We start from the raw sequence: 19,517 nt of genomic DNA on the forward strand, positions 1-19,517 counted from the left end.
GCAGAAAATGGGGAGCGGACGTGAGCTACGTGCGCATCTAACACTAGACGAGATGAAATGGAGAGCTTTGAACACACGGACCTTATAAACAAAAGCTCTTCGCACGGATCAGAGAGCCGCTCTTCCTCGCAGCAGAAAAACGGTGACAGAGATCTCCTTGTCCGCGGCTCTGATACACAGCCACGACCGAGCATGGGATTGAACGCGCCAGGAGGAACCGCCACGGCGGCGGAGCTGCTCGTCGACCTGGCCTCTAAAACGACCGGCCCTGGATTAGCAGTTATTAAGAAACAAGTGAAGACAGGTCTACCACTTTACCACAGCAGTGTCCTGTCCCCTGCCGCCACCGCTAAAGGCAGCTGCCATGGTGGTTTGGCGCAGACGCCCAACGGCTACGTGAACGGAGTGGCGGAGATGCCGAGTGGCCTCATGCAACCCCTGAGCAGCGCGAGGGAAAATGGGGACAGCCTCCTACACAACACATTTGAGCCTTTGATGAAACGAGGGAAGGCAGAGCTGTGTTTCAGGCAGCCACAGAACCAGCGAAGAAGAAGCAGGGAGAATGAGGACTCGGATCTGCTAGCAGCAGTCGGGTCTGGGGCTGTCAATCGGGGGATTCACAGACCTGGGGAGCTGCCAGTCGTCGACTGTAAGAGGCGACGGGTGGAGGACAACCAGCACAGAGCAGGTTCCCGAACGGCGAAGGAACCGGTGCCTCAATCAGCCGTCGTCGATGGCAACGGGCTTCTTGGCAACCCGCTGCCCGACAGCCACAGGCTTTACCACGGCAACCAAAAAGCGGTGGGCGACTCAAGGCCCCCACCGGACTCCGCCCCTCCGGGACAGAAGACGTGCACGTCGCCGACGGAGGCCCCGCCCATCCCGCCGCCGGCGGCCGGCTGGTCGCCGGAGCGCTTCGCCCAGCAGTACATCGTGCCCTGCATGAAGTACTACGGCATCTGCCTGAAGGACGGCTTCCTGGGGCCGCGGCTGGGCGAGCAGGTGCTGGAGGAGGTGGAGACGCTCAACCAGAGCGGCAAGTTCCGGGACGGCCAGCTGGTCAGCCAGCGTGCCATCCCGTCCAGCAACATCCGCGGCGACCGGATCGCCTGGGTGGAGGGGCGGGAGCCGGGCTGCGAGGGCATCGGGGCGCTGATGGCGCACATCGACGAGGCCGTCATGCACAGCAGCGTGAACGGCCAGCTGGGAGACTGCGTCATCAACGGCCGCACCAAGGTGAGAGAGAGCCGCGGGGCCGCGGGGGCGGGGGCGAGGGCGAAGGCCGGTTTCAGTTTGAGCTGGCGTGTGACCCGGTCGGGGGGGGTGGGGGGGGGGCATCGTAAAGGCCCGCCCCTCCCTGCTGGGGCTGATTTGCATTCAGGTTAAGCGCCCAGACGATAGGGCTTTCAGGGTCAGGCGATTTGATACCGGGCGAGGTATTGCGATTTCGCGAGTTCCTTCTCATGCAAAGCGTGGTGGGGGTGGGGGTAGGAGGGGGGGGGGGTCCTCCTCACGCATATTTATGAAACAAGGGAAATTTTGCTAAAGCCTGAGGGTGGATGTAGGTTCACAGGATCAGAGTCTGGATTTTGTTTTCATCTTGAGTGCATACATGTTCCCCAAGTCTCCTGCAAACAGTCCCTTCCTTGGCAAAAGCACATGCACACTATCTGCCCTTCTGATCAGTGTCTCTCCTTGGCTTTGAAGGCTGCTTTTTCTATCTCAATCTCTCACCCGTACGCAAACAGTGCATTCTTACTACTAGTAAGGTCAGTTGTGTGCGTGCGGGTGTGCTTGTGTCGAGTACGCCATTTTGAGCTGCTGCTGTAGCTTTTTATTTTTTTAGCTCTCGTAATTTAGCGCTGGACCGTGTCATCCAGGCTGAATATTAGTGTTTGCATAACGGAGAGCGTCAGTAATGACTGAATAGAAAATACAATTTTATGAGGGCATTTATAAGCAAAATAAAGCTATAGCTGAAGATATTAAAATTGTCTTGTTAGTTCTCTGTTCCCATCAGAAAGGCAGTTTAAAACAGGGAGCCGCTCGTAAGCAACCTGTTTCTTTTAGGCATGCCTTGATATTTGATTCTGGTGATGTCAGAAAGCAACCACTTGTGCGTTCCTAACCCCCCCCCCACCCACCCACTCTGACCCCCTGCATTTAGAAACCCACCACCTACCAACTCCAACTCCCCCCCCCCCCCCTCGGACCTGCGTCATTGTACGTGCCTGTCCTCTAAAGAATGCCGCTGCACGTCACATGGCCTCTCACGCGGGGGTCTCAGCATCACCCGTTACTATGCCTGGCCCCCGGGATCACGGGGGTCAAACAAAGGTCAGCCGAAGGGAAAACGCAAAATAAAAACCCAGGGTGTCGTGAGTTACAGCCGGGGGGGGGTAAATCTGTCTCTCACGAATGTGTTTACGGTCCAGGGCCCACCACAGGCATGCCTCCTGCCTGGCTGCAGGCCCCTTTGATTGTGTGATTTTATTTCTTTATCCGGCATTGCGTCGCATGCCAAAACGGAGACGTATCCCCAGAACAGTGCAGTGCCAGTCCACTGTGAGCTAACCCCACTGGAAGACACTGTGAAGTTAATCTAAAAAGGAGCTTCATTCGTCTCTCTGTTGTTCGGGAGTGCCAGGCTGCGAGTCTTTTTGCAACCTTACTTACTTCTCACTGTTATCATATGAGCAAGTAATGCTCAGTGAGGAACGTCCAGCATCCACTGAATCCGCGGGGCGGAGTGTGGCACAGTGGGTAAGGAACTGCGCTTGTAACCGAAAGGTCGCAGGTTTGATTCCCGAGTAAGGACACTGCCGTTGTACCCTTGAGCAAGGTACTTAACCTGCATTGCTTCAGTATAGGCCTATATCCAGCTGTATAAATGGATACAATGTAAAGTGCTATGTAAAAAGTTGTGTAAGTCGCTCTGGATAAGAGCGTCTGCTAAATGCCTGTAATGTAATGTAATGTAATGAATCCCAGTGAAAAGTACTTTTTAAGGACCAATGGAGCAATGGCGCAGCCTAGATCAAAAACTGCCTGATATGTGGTTTTTTTTATATGTTTGGGTTGCTTATGAGCTTCTTCTCCAAATTATAAAACTCCATTTAAGCCCCGCTCCACCTCTACTGCCTCTCTTTAAGTTCCTGGCATGCTTTCTGGGTGCTTTCTGGGTGCCTATATTTATCTGGTTGTATTTTCATTAAGCAAGACAACTGAGCGCCGTGTCAGAAGACTAGCGCTTCACACATTGCACAGTGCGCAGTGGTGTTAGTCTCAGTAGTGCGAGAAGTGCATTATAAACAGCAGCGTCGGCCCTCTGCGAAGCCAGAGCGGATTCAGATGAGCGCATTTATATGTGAAGAAGAACCGCCCTCGTCCTAAAGAGCTTCTTAAGGGAGAGGCGCTACAGACAGGGGGATTTAAATTACATCATTTTGTTACTGTATGGATATGTACTAGCGTAGCATCGAAGGTGCTGTTCTCATTAGCATCTAGCGGATGGAGCAGTTTTGGGTCAGATTTCCCAGCTTTATCGTGGTGACGTAGAGAGAAGACAAAAAAAGGAAACGTACGGATGCCACAGCCCTGTGGCCTGGGAGGGGGGGGGGGGGGGGGTGGGGGGAGGAGTTAAGGAACGTGACATCATCGTCTTGCCCAAAGGATACGTGCGTTTGAGCTGGACCGATGTGAGCAGGAGGGGGTGTGGTGACCATGGTAGGGGTGGTTTTGGGGGAGGGGTTGTGATTTGTCTGTAAGTGGAAAAGAGGACTTAGATTGCAGAGCATGGAATGGGGGAAGGGGTGTACAGTATGGGGGGGGGGGGGCGACAAGGTCACAACACCAGTAAGGCTCCTCACAAAAACCTCACCTCTACCTTCTCCATCCTTCTCTCAGCCTCACATAACCTCCTCAGTGTTTCTCTCTCTCTGTCTCCTTTTGCTCTCTCCCTCTCTCCACTTCCCCCCCCCCCCCCCCCCCCCCCCCCCCCGCAGTGTCTTATCAGCTCTCGGCTTGCTTGTCTGCCAAAATATTTCGCCCCGGTTTCCCTGGCAACAGGACACACAGAGCATTGCAGTGCAAATGCATCCCAGTGCCGGTCCTGCAACTTTATCCAGCGCAGCTCCCTGGCTCTTACGTCATGCGTTATTCCGATGCACGACTGCATGCAGCCTTCTTTAGCTGGAGACGAGCCTGCAAAAGTGCCCTGTGTATGGAGCGAGAAAACAACAGCTGAACTGGCCAGTTTATGGGAGTAAGATGCTGAGTTTACTGACTGCACGCACAGTCATACACACACACTCACACTCACACACACACACACACACACACACACACACACACACACACACAGTCTAACACACGCACAGCCTCTCTCTGTCACACACACACACACAGTCTCACACACACACACACACACACTCACACAGTCTCACACACACACAGCCTCTCTCTCACACACACACTCACACAGTCTCACACACACACACACACACAGTCTAACACACACACACACACACACACACACACACATACACACACACTCACACACTCACACAGTCTCACACACACACACACACACACGCACAGTCATACACACACACTCACACAGTCTCACACACACACAGTCAAACACACACACAGCCTCTCTCTCTCACACACACACACACACACACAACGTGCGCAGTCTTACACACACGCACATGCACACACACTCACACAGTCTCACACTCTCACACACACACACACACACACACAGTCTCACACACACACAGCCTCTCTCTCACACACACACGCACACACACACACAGTCTCTCTCTCACACACACATGCACAGTCTCTCTCACACACACACAGTCTCACACACACACAGCCTCTCTCTCACACACACACACACACACAGTCTCTCTCTCACACACACATGCACAGTCTCTCTCACACACACACACATACACACACACATGCACAGTCTTACACACATACACACACACACTGTCTCACACATACACCGAGGAGCAGGTCTACGGAGAAGCCAGCCGCCAGTGGGTAGGCAGATAGACATGTCGCAGTAGTCTGTGTTTAACACATCTCCCATAGCAAGATGCTGGGATCACCCTAGAGAGAGAGAGAGAGAGACAGAGAGAGAGAGAGAGAGAGACAGAGAGAGAGAGAGAAAGAGTAGGAAGGAGACAGAGAGAGAGTGAGAGACAGCAGTGCCAGAGACACACACACAGAACATCGGTAGTCATGCTGTCTAGCAGGGCCTGTCCTTAGAGATCTCTCCTACTGGGGCTCGAGGATCAGAGACTCTTCATTATGGACCAGACTGAATTTCACTTAAGCAAATACTGCTAACTAATTCAACTGGGACCAGTATACAAATACTTATTGGTACATTAAAGAAAAATAAAAAATCAAAGCGAGAAAGCCTCTCATTGCTAATGTGTGGCACTGCTGGTGGACTCGCGGCCTGTCGCCGGAGCTAGTTCAGTTTCAGCAGGTGCACGCTGCACTGCGGCTGAGTGCTGCGTGAGCACGCACAGCCTGGGAAAAGTTCTGGAAGTGGGCAGCAGACCCGGTGTGCCTGGCTCAGAGCCTGGGACGGGCACTCTGGCCCTCGCAGGTGGTCAGTTCTGCAAACCTGAGGGAGGGGGGAGGGGGGAGGGGGAGGGGCCGGGGGGGGGGGGGGGGGGTGCTGTCTGCTGCAATAGACCAGCACTTGCCAGCAGGTTCTCACATGTTTTAGAAAATGTGTAATGGGAAATCTTTTTCTTTTTTCTTTCTTTTTTTACATGTTATAATTGGTATAGCAACGGGTCACAGCGTGTGTAGCCAATGTCTTTTGCAACTCCTCACCCCACCCCCCCCCACCCCCAAGGTTTTGGTACAAAAAATAAATAGGAGTTCTGGGATGAATGCAAGGACGAGTCCATTTGTAATCATTCGGAGAAAAACGTCCTGGCCCTCGTCACTAGGCGATGAGTCACCGGGTTTACTGTATGGGAGGCCTGGGGTCAAGGTCTGTGTTTGCACCCCCACCCCCACATGTAGGGGAGGGGGGGGAGTGGAGAATGCTGATCAGCTTGATAGCCCTGTTAATCATTCTATTAAAGATGGCAAACGAGGCTGTACAGTGGAACGGAGCTGTGGGGTCGTGGGTGGCAAGTACAGTCAAGATGGAGGAGGCGAACTTTGCCCAGCAGATGACAGAGGCATTTACAGAACCTGTGCAAACACTTTTTTTTTTTTAGCATTTAAAGTGTTTAGTAAGCCAAAAGGTAAAAGGTGCATGCTTGATTATATAAATGACACAAATATATCAATTGTGTATTGTTTTATTGTAAAATAATAAAACAGAATTTTTGTGTAAAATGTTTCATTTCTGAATGACACTTCACAAGAGCTGGGGGTCTGTTCTGTATGGATGCCAAGTTCACTCCTGATTGGCAGCCCACCAAACAGTCGCACTGCTGATTGGTTAATATATTAAATGGCGCGTTAGTTACGCAAGACCTCCGTGGCCTCCAAATTACCAGTATGAAATCCTCCCGTAAAACTTTCTTGTTTTTAGGTTAAAAAAAAAGACTTAATTCTCAACCGAATGAAACTAAGCTTAATATCATGGTTTTATTTGGTTCTTTATGCGTTACATAAGACAGAAGCAATCGGTACCTCCAGGTAAAACGCGATCTGGGGCACAGTTACTCACTCCTGCTCCATTAACCATCCTTAATGGATCGTTTTACGGCTCTGTCTCTCGGAAGCGTGGCCTCCAGGGCCGAGCTGTGAGATGTGTTAGCCGCCGCTGGCTAACCCTGCCCCCTGTCAGCTCCTCGCCCTGCTCCCAGACGGGCCCCCTCGCACCCGCGCAGCGCACACGGCCAGCGGAGTAAACATCTGAGGAGCCTTTACCGCCACGTGCGGAGATAAACACTGGAGCCCATGTGACCACGCGTGCACTTAGCCCCGCCCCGCTGACGGTTTGACGGACGGGTACACGCTCCCTCCCTGGTGCTCGTACACTCACCCCCCTGATGCTCCCCTCCTCCCGAATTCTCCCAGCAGTCTGTCCCCCGCTGGTCTGTGCCGGGTGTCTGAACACAACAGCACAGCGCTCGCAGTCCGGCACAGGAAGACAGCAGAACGTCCTGTAACGATGCTCAGCACATTCAGTCCCCATACGCTCGCTTTTAAGCGGGAGTGATAGAGAGCCCCGTCGTTAGAGCTCTTCTGGCAGCGGTTTGGGACAGCGGTTTGGGACAGCGCATTCCGCAGAGCGCTAATTGAGGATCTGCCGCTGCGTTAAGTGCTTAGGCCTCTGTGATTACCCGCCGGAACGCGGAGAGGGGTGTGCGCCTGGGCTCTCAGGCCTCAGTGCATCCCTTGTGACACGCGCGGGCCGTGCGCGATTGGCGCGTCTGAGGTCAGGTGATCCTCACCGTGTTCTGCGAGAGCAGCGTGGCCTGACTCATCCAGACGGATCAGCTGTCCCTCTGAGCCCAGGTCCATACGCTGCGGGGGGAGGGAAAGAGGGGTTAGCAGGGGTGACAGGGGAAGAGACGGAGGGAACGACCCAAAAAACAGCAAGGTTGAGGCAGCAGGAGTTAAAAGAAGAGAGAAAGGTGATAGATGGGGCGGTTAGAAAGAGAGAGGGATGGCAGAAGGTGGAAGAGAGGGGGAGAGGAAGCGGGGGAGCGGAGGTGAGCTATGTGGCAGGGGAGGGAGAGTTAGGGAGGGACGGAAGGACAGAGGCTGCTTTCCCGTAAAGCACAGCCGCGTCCGAGCAGCGCTTCGTCAGGAGCGAGCAGCGTACGGCCCCACGGGGGGGGGGGGGGGGGGGGGGGGTGGGAACCGGAGACCGCAACGCGCCCCCCTTATCGACCGAGCCGTCCCGCGCTCTCCCAAACCTGCTGACTCGACCGCGGGCTCAGGAAACGGCGCGGCGTGGCGTAGCTCGCGGCTAGCGGCTCCCGGCTCACCGCCAGGCTGTCCCCGCGCCACTTCAGCCTCATCTCACCCCTCCGTCATCCCTCGCTTTTCCCCTGTCCCCCCCCCCTCCCCTCCCCCCAGTGAATTTGTTTTTTACAGTTTTTTTTGTGTGTACCCCTTGATGATGGTGTTCCAGTACAGTTTGTTCAGGATTTTACTGCGCTTGATGATTTGCCAGGTATTGCCGGCCAGGGGCTTGCAGGTGATAGACTGCAGATTTGAAAAGAAAATAGCGCTGGCGTCCAGCGGAGAGGCACTTTGCTCTGCCGGCCGGCCGGCCGTGTTTTTTCGGGGGGGGGGTCTCCAGGTCAGTGGGCTTGGGAGTTAGATACCCAGGTGCTAATCCCTTAGATTCCCTTTCCTGTATTTTAGCATCCGTAGGGATCGGTGCCGTTTTGGCTGTGGGGGTCGCCCCTTGTCCGGGGCTGTAATGCGAAGTTAACTGAGGTTCGTCCGGGGTCATCACACAGACCTGCAGTTGTCTGTGCAAGCTATCAGCTTAAAGGATGCTTATTGTATTATAAAATAAAATCCAGGCGGGTCGTTGTTTGGACTCTTCAAGCATTAATAAATCATCCCTGCAAGATTCATTGACTTGGCGTCTGTTTGCTGAAGCCCTTCTCTGTATTTTACCTGACGAGTGTGAGCGAGTGATTTAAGCCGGTATAAATCACCACGTGCTCCATGTTTGGGATCTCAGCCGACCGCTGGCCACCGGAGGTGCTTTTGCACTTTGATTGGCAGGACACCTCTTTTTTTCTCCCAGAAAGTATCCCATTTAACTCGAGCGTGATTCGGTTTTAATTTAATGTGACGCGCACACGTTACATGATAATCACGGGGCCGGCGACTGATGATCGTTTGTAGAATGGCCCCGGGCGCCTCGTCAGTGAGCAGCTTCCAGAGGGAGTCTGTCGCGCTGAGGCAGCAGAGCGGTTGTGGTGAACTGAAAGTACTGCCGTGCAAAATGTTTGTAAAGAGGTTTTTTTTTCAAGTGCTGAGAACTGAACACAGCTCGGGTGAAACAGAGGGTTTGCTTTTGGGATTTGGGGGGCCGGTCAACCACTGCATGTAAGGGTACGAGGGAGGAACACAGGGTAATGGGCCCAGACCAAAAGGGGCCGGTTTTCATTTGGACTGAAACACAGGGCTTTATATGCTTTGCATTTAATTCGTAAGAGCTGAATTGTGTGCATTCAGGAATGACTGTAGCCATGATAGAGCAGCAGTGGCAGTAGTTACCGTGGTGACAGTAGAGCAGCAGTGGCAGTAGAGCAGCAGCAGTGGCAGTAGTTACCATGGTGACAGTAGAGCAGCAGTGGCAGTAGATCAGCAGTAGCAGTGGAGCAGCAGTGGCAGCAGAGCAGCAGCAGTGGCAGTAGTTACCATGGTGACAGTAGAGCAGCAGTGGCAGTAGAGCAGCAGCAGTAGCAGTAGAGCAGCAGTGGCAGCAGAGCAGCAGCAGTGGCAGTAGTTACCGTGGTGACAGTAGAGCAGCAGTGGCAGCAGAGCAGCAGCAGTGGCAGTAGTTACCATGGTGACAGTAGAGCAGCAGTGGCAGCAGAGCAGCAGTGGCAGTAGTTACCATGGTGACAGCAGAGCAGCAGTGGCAGCAGAGCAGCAGCAGTGGCAGTAGTTACCATGGTGACAGTAGAGCAGCAGTGGCAGTAGTACAGTGGTGGCAGTAGAGCAGCAGTGGCAGTAGTACAGTGGTGGCAGCAGAGCAGCAGTGGCAGTAGTACAGTGGTGACAGGAGAGCAGCAGTGGCAGCAGAGCAGCAGTGGCAGTAGTGCATTAGTAGTGTTTGTTGTGATTCAGCGGCAGTGGGCAGCCAGGCCTGCTCTGCCCCTCTGTAAGCCAGGATCAGCAGTAGCGCTGCTTTCTCCTCCTCCGGGATGAGCGCTCGGATAACCATCGTGGGGGGGTGGGGGGGTTTGTTTAGACGGTGAGGGGATGAAGTGTTCTCTCCTGGGCCTGATAAGGCCCTGACCAAATCACTGCTCCTCAGCCCCACACGAGAGCCCAGATGGCTCGAATTCCTCACCCCTCCCCTCCCCCCTCGTCCCCCCACACACCCCCATCCCACCCCCTCCCTCAGAGCAGGCATGCCTGGCATCGAGCGGGGGGGGGGACCTCCGCCCCGTTTTAAAGGCCGGGTCCAGAGCACAAAGGCCACATGCGTGCAGTGGGCAGCACTGGGCTGTAAATCCTGTCCCCGAGTCAGATTGCTCATCGCAGGGCCAAATAAAGACTCATCCTGTAAGTGTGCATGAATGCTTATTAACGCGCTGCGGTGCGTCGAGACTGCCAGTGTGCGTGATATGCGATATCTCTCTCTTTGAGTCCGCTGGCGCGAAGGCATTAGAAGTGTGAAGCAGGCCTAAGGAATCGCGCTGTAGTGCTGTTGCAGTGAACGTGCCTGAGCAGAGACTGAGGCCCACAGCAGTGGGAGGCCTGGAGGGTGGAATCAGGGGTCAGCTGCGCAGCCGCCGTCCAGCGCATCTGCTCACCAAATGTGCGTGCCAGACTCTTAGCGGACGGTTAGCCTCTGAGAGCAGACAGCGCAGGAGTGCCGGTCACAGTGACAGGGGACGGCAGACGGGTGACTGGCACACGACCTGCGAATGATCTGTGGAATCGGAGCGCGAGCGTACCCTGGCGGGGGTACTGCCTTAAAATGTTCTCCGGCACTGCGATGGTTAATCCCTGCGGTGAGGGGGAGGAGGGGGGGGCGGGGCTTGAGCCAGACAGGACAGGCCACGCCCCCTGCTGATGACGCAGCACTTTGCGGAACGCCGGGACGTGGCCCCCGTGCCCCTTGGCATCGCTTAAAGGCGCGGCGTCCGAATTCCGGCCCGCGCTTGGCAAGGCGACACCGTCCACCACTCAGAACCACTGCTTTGCCCTCACCCCCCCCCTCCCCCTTTCACTGTGACATCACCACCCCCCCCCCAGCCCCCACCCTTAATAGCTTTAGCTTAAAGGGCCTCCACTCGCCGGGTCGAGTGAGGGTGAACCCTATGACCCCGGCACGGCGTTGGGTGCTGAGTCGCTGGAAGCTGAAGAGTGGAAAGGACGCGTGGGCGGGGTGTTGCTACAGAGCGCGGGACTCCGCTCTCCGCTGTCCCAGCCAGGTACAGGAAGGGCCTCGGGGGCTGGAAACTGCACCCCCCCCCCCCCCCCCCACCCAAACCTTCCCCCTGACTTTTAAATAACAGCCCTCTCAGCACCATATATAGAGTAAACAGGCCGACTCGGGGAAGAGGGGAGGGACTATCCAGGATTAAAATATTAAAGCAGTTCTCACACCCTGCCTGCTGGGTTTTTTTTTTATGGAGCTCGGTTCACTTGGGGGTGGAGGGGGAGGGCACACGTTTGTTTACAAGGCCGAGGGGGCTGGTCATGAAAGGCACGAGAGTGGCCTCGAGTGTGCCTGCTCGACTTCAGAGCCCGGTGTGATAGAGTATCTCTGCTGGGGTCAGTGCTTCAGAGCCCGGTGTGATAGAGTATCTCTGCTGGTGTCAGTGCTTCAGAGCCCGGTGTGATAGAGTATCTCTGCTGGGGTCAGTGCTTCACAGCCCGATGTGATAGAGTATCTCTGCTGGTGTCAGTGCTTCAGAGCTGTGCTGTAAGGTTGTGACCCCGTGTTCACTGCTCTCGCTTTACTGGCAGAGCAGCGCAATACAGGGCGCTTTACACAGGCCTTTCAGTCCAGAGTGCATTTTACACAGGCACTTTCACAGAGCTCTCACGCTACGGCAGCGATCTCAGACTCGGGTCCTCAGGGCTGCTGTGTCTGCCGGCTCCTGACGCGCTCCTTAAGTGCTTAATTTAAGTCGTTGATTGGCTGGAGAGGCTACACACCTTGTTTCCGGGGCCTAAATCGGCTCCTGAGAGTCACAGGGAAGCCAGCGGAGACTGCGGGGGGTCGAGAGCGCTGCTCCAGAGTCACGCAGACCGCTGACGGGCGCAGCCGGATGACACGGGCAGCCAGGATTGGTCGTTCTCGCCCACAGTCCAGCCGAGCAAAAGCAGCGTTTAACTGGAGCTGTTCTCTCTCTGCGCTGGTGTACGGGTGGTGGGCAGGGGGAGGGGCGGGGGGCGGGGGGGGGGGGTCGAGTGAGCTGTCTGCATCTGACCTCATTTCTCCCACAGGCCATGGTTGCGTGTTACCCTGGCAACGGGACGGGCTACGTGCGCCATGTGGACAACCCCAACGGGGACGGGCGCTGCATCACCTGCATCTACTACCTGAACAAGAACTGGGACGTGAAGGTACAGCGCGGCCGCTCGCCCGGGCCTGCTCCTCACCCGCTCCTCACCCGCTCCTCACCCGCTCCTCACCCGCTCCTCACCCGCTCCTCACCCGCACCTCACCCGCTCCTCACCCGCTCCTCACCCGCTCCTCACCCGCTCCTCACCCGCTCCTCACCCGCTCCTCACCCGCTCTCCCTTCACGCCAGTCTGAGCCTGTGTACCGCGCACGGACGTCAGCGTGCAAGACAGGCCAATTAATTATGATTATAACAGCAAAATGAAAAATCTTTCACTTTAATCACACAGCACTCACTTTCGAAAATAAGATCAGAGCTTGTTTTCTGGAAAAGAAAGAACTCCAAGGATAAATGGGGTTTTTTTACGAGTCCTTGAATTCTCTCTGAATCGCCCCGCTGAGTGTGATTCGCCACATTTTACTAGACGTCTGTGACTGGAAAAATGGAAGGATGCATTGTGTGAGCACAGGCCTCTTCTTGAAAGTTGTGAAACTGAGTGAGCGTGTGTGTGTCCGTGTGTCTGTGTGTCTGTGTGTGTGTGTGTGTGCGCGCTCCTGTGTGTGTGTGTGCACGTGCGTGTGTGTGTGTGTGTGTGTCTGTGTGTCTGTGTGTGTGTGTGTGTGTGTCTCTGTGTCTGTGTGTGCGTGTGTGTGCGTGTGTGTGTGTGTCTGTGTCTGTGTCTGTGTGTGTGTGTGCATGCGCGCGCGTGTGTGTGTGTGTGTGTGTGTGTGTGTGTGTGTGTGTGTGTGTGTGTGTGTGTGTGTGTGTGTGTGTGTGTGTGTGTGTGTGTGTGTGTGTTCAGGTTCACGGGGGCCTGCTGCAGATCTACCCAGAGGGGCGGAGCGTGGTGGCCAACATCGAGCCCGTCTTCGACCGCCTGCTCATCTTCTGGTCGGACCGCCGGAACCCCCACGAGGTCAAGCCTGCCTTCGCCACACGGTGAGCGAGCGGGACCCTGCCGGGCACGGGGGGGGGCAACACGGTTCCACCCCAAATCCCTCACCATCACAGACAGGGCGAGGGCATCACACCCTGACATGCAGTACGAACACAGCAAAATGATTACAATTAAGACTGCAAGGCTGTGTCACTGGCACTACATACCTTACTGATCCTTCTCCCAGAATTCAGCGCAAGGTGGGCTCCCTGCAGGGTTAATAAAAACAGAGATTCAGTGGTGATGTCATCACCCTGAAACCAGAAAGGAGCACCTGCAGTTAGTCACGGAGTGAGCTGGTGACAGCAAACAGGGCAGCAGTGATGATGACCTTTCTGTTGCTTCCTGCCTTGTGTAACTTTACGGGCCCCTTGAATGTATTCTGACATTCTACAAAGTTAGCCTCTGAAATTACACTGAATATGTGGGGATGGTGGAGAGAAAGAGAGACCGAGAGAGAGAGAGACAGAGCCAGAGAGAGACAGAGAGAGACAGAGACCGAGAGGGAGACAGGGAGGGGGGAAGTGTTGGGGGGGGGTGACAGAGGGAGGGGAAGTGTTGGGGGGGTGACAGCTGGGGGCCGGGGCGGTGTTCAGGAAGCACGCCTTTCCTGCGCTCAGGCTGCCAGCGGGTCAATTAGAGCGCTGGCTTTCAGGGGAAAGGGACCGGAATAAACAGAGCGGGCCTGCTCTCCTGGAGCCCAGCGTTAACCCCCTCCTGCCCCGCGCTGTCCCCTGCCCCCCTCCTGCCCCGCGCTGTCCCCTGCCCCCCTCCTGCCCTGCGCTGTCCCCTGCCCCCCTCCTGCCCCGCTGCTCTCCCCTGCCCCCCTCCTGCCCCACGCTCTCCCCTGCCCCCCTCCTGCCCCTCCGCTCCTCCCCTGCCCCCCTCCTGCCCCGCACTCTCCCCTGCCCCCCTCCTGCCCCGCTGCTCTCCCCTGCCCCCCGCCTCTCCGGTCCTCCCCTGCCCCCCTCCTCTCCGCTCCTCCCCTGCCCGCCTCCTCTCCGCTCCTCCCCTGCCCCCCGCCTCTCCTCTCCTCCCCTGCCCCCCTCTTGCCCCGCTGCTCTCCCCTGCCCCCCTCCTCTCCGCTCCTCCCCTGCCCCCCTCCTCTCCTCTCCTCCCCTGCCCCCCTCCTGCCCCGCTGCTCTCCCCTGCCCCCCTCCTCTCCGCTCCTCCCCTGCCCCCCTCCTCTCCACTCCTCCCCTGCCCCCCTCCTCTCCACTCCTCCCCTGCCCCCCTCCTCTCCGCTCCTCCCCTCACGACCAGGGCTCCCATCAAAATGATGTTTTCATCCCTCATCCAGATTTCTTCTGCTAATATGACTCATCATCCACCACTCTCTTTCTTCCCTCTTTCACTTCACAGACATACTCTCTGTGATTCCTGCTTTGATCTCTCTTTCAAATTTTCCATTTCAAAATGCCTCATTGGCATGATATATTAAAATACATATTGCTAAAGTGTTGCTTATTAATACGAATCAGAAATAATAACAACCATAACAATCACAGTGGTAATAAGAAGAATAGTTATGAATATAAAATGGATAAGAGTAAGAGTAGTAAAAACAATAATACTACTATTGATAATATTTATAATTGTATAATGCTGTAAGTACTATTATAATAAACACTGCCAAACCTGCCGTCACTTTAAATGCTAAGCAGACAAATCAGCAGCATACATCATATTACTGTCTCTCTTTCTCTGTCCCTGCCCTCCATGTCCTCGCCTTATACCAAAGAACAGTACCATTTACCATTTACCAGTACGCGAGTCTTCAGGTGCTCTTATGTTCTGTCTGTCCAATGACAAGCCCTTTGACCCCATCCACTGTTCCGTCCCATTTGTGACATCATAGCCGGCAGTCCAATGACAGGCCCCCTTGACCTCCCTCTGTGTCCTTTCCTCTTGTGACATCATACCTGGCGGTCCCAAGCCAGGCCCTGCCTGGGAGAGGTGCACACTGACCTGTTTTCTCCTGTGTCTGGCAGCTATGCTATCACAGTCTGGTACTTTGACGCCAAGGAGCGAGCTGAAGCCAAAGAGAAGTACCGATTGGGTGAGTCCCGTCTGGCCTTATAAGAGCAAGGATACCTCACACGAGATGACCCTGTCGCTCTGTCTGGAAGTGCAAGCAGAGCGCTTTTAGATGGGATGTGTGGCTGTCTGCAGCTCTGTTTTGCTTAATGGTTTGAATGCTCGACAATTTAATATTCATATCTGACTGGAGTCTCTCTTGACATATGTTACTAAAATGTTCCTGTCGGATTCAACCCGTCTCTGTTCCCACAGCAACCGGACAGAAAGGTGTTCAAGTGCCTGTCACTTCAAGCGGCAAGTGTTAACTGGCTGGAAGCGGTCAGTCCCAGGGGTGTGTTTTTTTGAACATGTATGTGCCTACCTGCGCTGCTATTGGACGAGCTAATGAGGGGAGCCACGCAGAGACCAGCCTGCTCCATCCCACGCGGTCTCAACGCATTAAAGCCCCGCCTCCCCCTCCTGCTTGGCCCCCCCTCCAGGTCGGCCCATGCAAGGGCGCCCCTGGCCACGTGATTGAGTCATAAAGGGGGAGAGAGCGGGGACTCCTGTGGCCCCCCCCCCCCATACAGTGGAAGGAACAGAAAGCTCCTCCTATTTCAGCAAGGCCCAATCCTGGACATGCTTGCCTTGCACCCGATGCTGTGGGTGGCTGCTGACGGCAGTAGGGGGGGGGGGGTGTGGTGACATTGACTTGTACATTTCAATCTCAGCCTACCCCTCCAAGATCCTCAAGAAAGACTCAAACGTCCTGCCCCTGGTAACCCGCTCCTATATTTGCCAGGCTACGGACATGGAGGAGCTGCTGTTTTTGGGCTGTCCACAGGGGGCGCCATTGCGGAGTGACATCCACCCGCCGAGCAGCGGTGCCGTGGTCCCTGATCCTTTCCCAGCGGAGGGACATCCCGTTCAGGCCGTCGCTCAGGGGGAAGTGGACTTCGCTCACGACGGCTTTATCTCCGCCTCTGATTGGACGTTTGCGGCGGGGCCACTCCCTCCAGCCTGGTCAGCGGCGGCCGAGGAGCGGACGGCGGCTTCTGCGTGGATCGGAGAGCGAGGGCTCCCGCGTCACATGGTGTACAGAGATCCACGGCGCGATACAAGAAGTGCTTTTCAATCTTTTCAAAAAGTTTCTTTTGTCTTTTTTTTTTCTTTGACTGCTATGCTTGAGCTAGGTTACTAAACAGTGCGTTCTCCAAGGACTGTGCACAGCCGCTTGGACGTTTTCCCTTCTGAAAGCGTGCGGGCTTTTTGGACGTAGCCATGTTTACTCACGCGCACAGGAGCACAGGCGCTCGCGCTCGCTGACTGCTGATTGGGCGGTGCGGGGGTTGGAGGGGGCGTTGGGTCGAGCCACTGTGCTTGCCTGTGCGTGTGCGTGTGTGTGTGTGTGTGCGTGTTTGTGTGTGTGCGTGCGTGCATGCACATGTATGTACGTCCGTGTGTGTGGAAAAGTGTGAGACGGAGAGCGAGACAGGTCCCTGGAGTGCGCTAGCTTTGCTTTCTCTGCTCAGACACTGTATGCCTTCTTGTAGAGGAAGCTCTGAGGCTGCGGAGCTCAGCGCTTGTGCTGTGTCAGGTTTCAGGGCCTGACTTCCAGCCTCCAGCCCTTTTCCGGCTGCTCGTATGATTCCCAATCGGTAACCAGGGTCAAAAGGTTCTCTTTACCAGCGCCTGGAGCTAGTGCCCAAACCTGTACCTGTTCTCCAGTCCTCTTGTGGGTCGCGAGTGCTCAAATGCATTTAACCCTCTGAAGAGTAGGTCTTTCAAAGTGTTTTTTTTTTTTTCAAAGTCCTAAGTCAGTGTTCTAGTACTCCTTTGCATTCGGTTACCAGTAGTGATTATTGCATCAGCATTAGAATGTTCAGCTAAGAACATTCTAATCACATATTTGTGATGTCACACCTTAAAGGGGTATTTCACTTTGGTATAACACAAGTAACACAAGTCGTTTTGTGAAGCTTTGTATTTGCGTAGCGTGAATACTAGCAACATCAGATGTCTGCGCACACGTTTCTGTTAGTGGCAGCACCGCTCCTCCTGGTTTTCCAGGTACCCATTCACTCCCATTCATTTCCGCGACCTCGCCGAAATACGGAATACTACGGAGGATAATAGGTTGATAGAAGAGAGTACTAACGTCATAAGGTCCAAGGTTTTTTGAATATCTGGTGTATTTTCAACACTTTATTGCCTTGAAAACGTTGTGTTATTTTAACTAAGCGATGTATCCTTGAGCACGATAACATATTCACATGGGCGCATGCATTTTTAAAAATTCAACCTTGTTTGCTGTATCTCTGTGCAGTAGCCTGTCTATCTGAAAATAGTTTCTTGTTCATAGCTGACCTAAACCTGAAAACAGCTTATAAGCTTGAAAAACCCCAGACCTTATGAAGTTAGTACTCTCTTTTTTTCAACCTTTATCCAGTGTAGTTAGCGTTTTAAAGCGATTCATTTCGATGAGGTTGCAAAAATGATTGGGAGCGAATGGGAAGACAGAGAGGAACGGTGCTGCCGTTAATGGTGAACAAGGACAGCTGATGTTGCTAGTATTCATGCTGTGTCAATAGAATGGAGTACGTAAGCTCCACAAACTTACTTGTGTTATACCAAAGTGAAATATCCCTTTAAAGGTTTAAGAGGCTGTCTCACACTCACTGATGCAGAAAACCGTTCCTTAGAAGCCCCGAAGTGAGATTGGGATCGTGAGCGTTCGCCCCTCCGAGCGCACGGGGGCGGAGGTGGAGAAGGAGTGGGTGACCGTGTTCCTGCAGCAGGAAAACATTTCACTTTCTTCTCTCAGCCACACAGTTACGGAGACGTGCAAAAAAGCAAGCCAGGGACCCACAAGAGAACTCACTCTACAACTCATGGTCTATTTTCCTGGCCGACCCTCCTGTCCAGACTGACAGAGCTCACACTTCACATGTTGTACGTGCACTATACAGCTGAGTATTTACTTCACACGCCGGGTCGAGTACGTCGCTCACCGGCCATAATAGCACACCTGGGAAAAAACGATCGCTAATCTGCAGGTCACAGCTCCCAGCTCTGCGGGGAGCTGCTCGATGTGGCCTGGCTTTCGGCCTATCACAGCACACTACAGCGTAGGAAGGGCAAGTGCGCGTGAGACAGCGCGCCCTAGACACTTGTGAACGGACACGCAGCCGCTCAGTATTCAGGTCTTGAAACTGCTGTTAGCGGATGGCTAAATATCGCTTTACCTGTTCAGGTAAATCCTGCTGTTAACGGATGGCTAAATATCGCTTTACCTGTCGACGCTCGCATGTTAATATGGAGCCGTGCGCAGGCGCTATGGTAACGGTAGGCCACGCTGCATAGATACTGGTGACGGACGGGCGAGGGGACACGCCCTCCTCGCGGTGTTGGTCACCGCCCGCCATTGCAGAAGACTAGAGCCTTAATGGCCACAGAGCAGCACCCTCTCCTTAAAGTAACACTGAAGCTTGATGCGTGAGCCTACGCTATTCGCCCTGTAGCTTGTAAGTACAGCCCCCCCCCCCCCCCCCACCACTCTCCTCAGCACACAGGGGTTTAGCAGCAGGGCCTGCCTTGTATCTTCAGGCAGGTGTCCAGACGCCTAAGCCGCCATCTTGGGGTCAAGGACAGAGCTGTTAGAGCAAAGCGAGGAACAGAGGGAGGAGCCAAATCACTCAGAACAGCAAACCAGCCTGAGAAACTGAGCTTTCTGAGAAAGCGCTGTTTCTAGAAAAACACTGGATGAGCTCTGTGAAGTGTTATCTGGACAGGGGGTGTGGTGTTGGGAGGGCTGCGTGTTCTACAATTGGTAAATATATATATATATTTAAAGAAAAAATGCACTTTATTTTCAGAAGCGAGATAAAATAAAAATTGAAAAAAAAAATGCTTTAAAGCTGTGGATGTTATTCAAATGCAATAGAAATTTGAAACGATGGAAAACAAAACAAAACAAAAAAAAAAAAAAAGTTTGCTTAATTTTTCTGAATTTTGCAGTATTTAATTAAAGATTTGTTTTTGTTTCTACATCACCTGCCGGAATCCCAGTCATTTGTGTGGAGTTTTCTGTCCTGTTGGGGCACCTGTGTGTACCTCTGCGTGTCCTAGCTGGAGCTGCTCCTGAAAGCAGTGCACGTTGGGAGGGGGACGGGGACGGGGACGGGGGGGGGGAGGGATTAGGCTGTTTGGGGTTTTACTCAGCCACTGTTCCCTTCGCGCACGGACAGCGTGTTCCAGGGTGATGTAACCATAGTGAGCGCAAGGGGAAA

General features: G+C 54.2%; 1 protein-coding gene across 3 annotated transcripts; it reads left to right on the plus strand.

The window, feature by feature from the left end:
• The first annotated feature begins 31 nt into the window (after positions 1 to 31).
• Positions 32 to 17,518, plus strand: egln2 (egl-9 family hypoxia-inducible factor 2). 3 transcript variants are annotated; one of them, XM_035385511.1, is made up of 5 exons: positions 32 to 1,236; positions 12,154 to 12,273; positions 13,075 to 13,211; positions 15,201 to 15,268; positions 15,502 to 17,518. In XM_035385511.1, the coding sequence occupies exons 1-5, from the start codon at positions 58 to 60 to the stop codon at positions 15,552 to 15,554; spliced, it is 1,557 nt and encodes a 518-aa protein (XP_035241402.1). In that variant the 5' UTR covers positions 32 to 57; the 3' UTR covers positions 15,555 to 17,518. The 3 variants fall into 3 exon arrangements, with proteins under 3 accessions (XP_035241402.1, XP_035241403.1, XP_035241404.1); XM_035385512.1 differs by lacking the exon at positions 13,075 to 13,211; XM_035385513.1 differs by lacking the exons at positions 12,154 to 12,273; positions 13,075 to 13,211; positions 15,201 to 15,268; positions 15,502 to 17,518 and adding an exon at positions 6,123 to 6,321.
• The last annotated feature ends 1,999 nt before the right edge of the window (positions 17,519 to 19,517 follow it).

This window comes from Anguilla anguilla, chromosome 12, assembly GCF_013347855.1.
Source record: "Anguilla anguilla isolate fAngAng1 chromosome 12, fAngAng1.pri, whole genome shotgun sequence".
Classification (NCBI taxonomy): Eukaryota; Metazoa; Chordata; class Actinopteri; order Anguilliformes; family Anguillidae; genus Anguilla; species Anguilla anguilla.

Excerpts from the sequence above, each read along its gene's own strand:
- egln2 (XM_035385511.1), top strand. The coding sequence starts at position 58 with ATGGAGAGCTTTGAACACACGGACCTTATAAACAAAAGCTCTTCGCAC. Across the intron at positions 1,237-12,153 it reads TCATCAACGGCCGCACCAAG|GCCATGGTTGCGTGTTACCC; the intron begins GTGAGAGAGAGC and ends TTTCTCCCACAG. Across the intron at positions 12,274-13,074 it reads ACAAGAACTGGGACGTGAAG|GTTCACGGGGGCCTGCTGCA; the intron begins GTACAGCGCGGC and ends GTGTGTGTTCAG.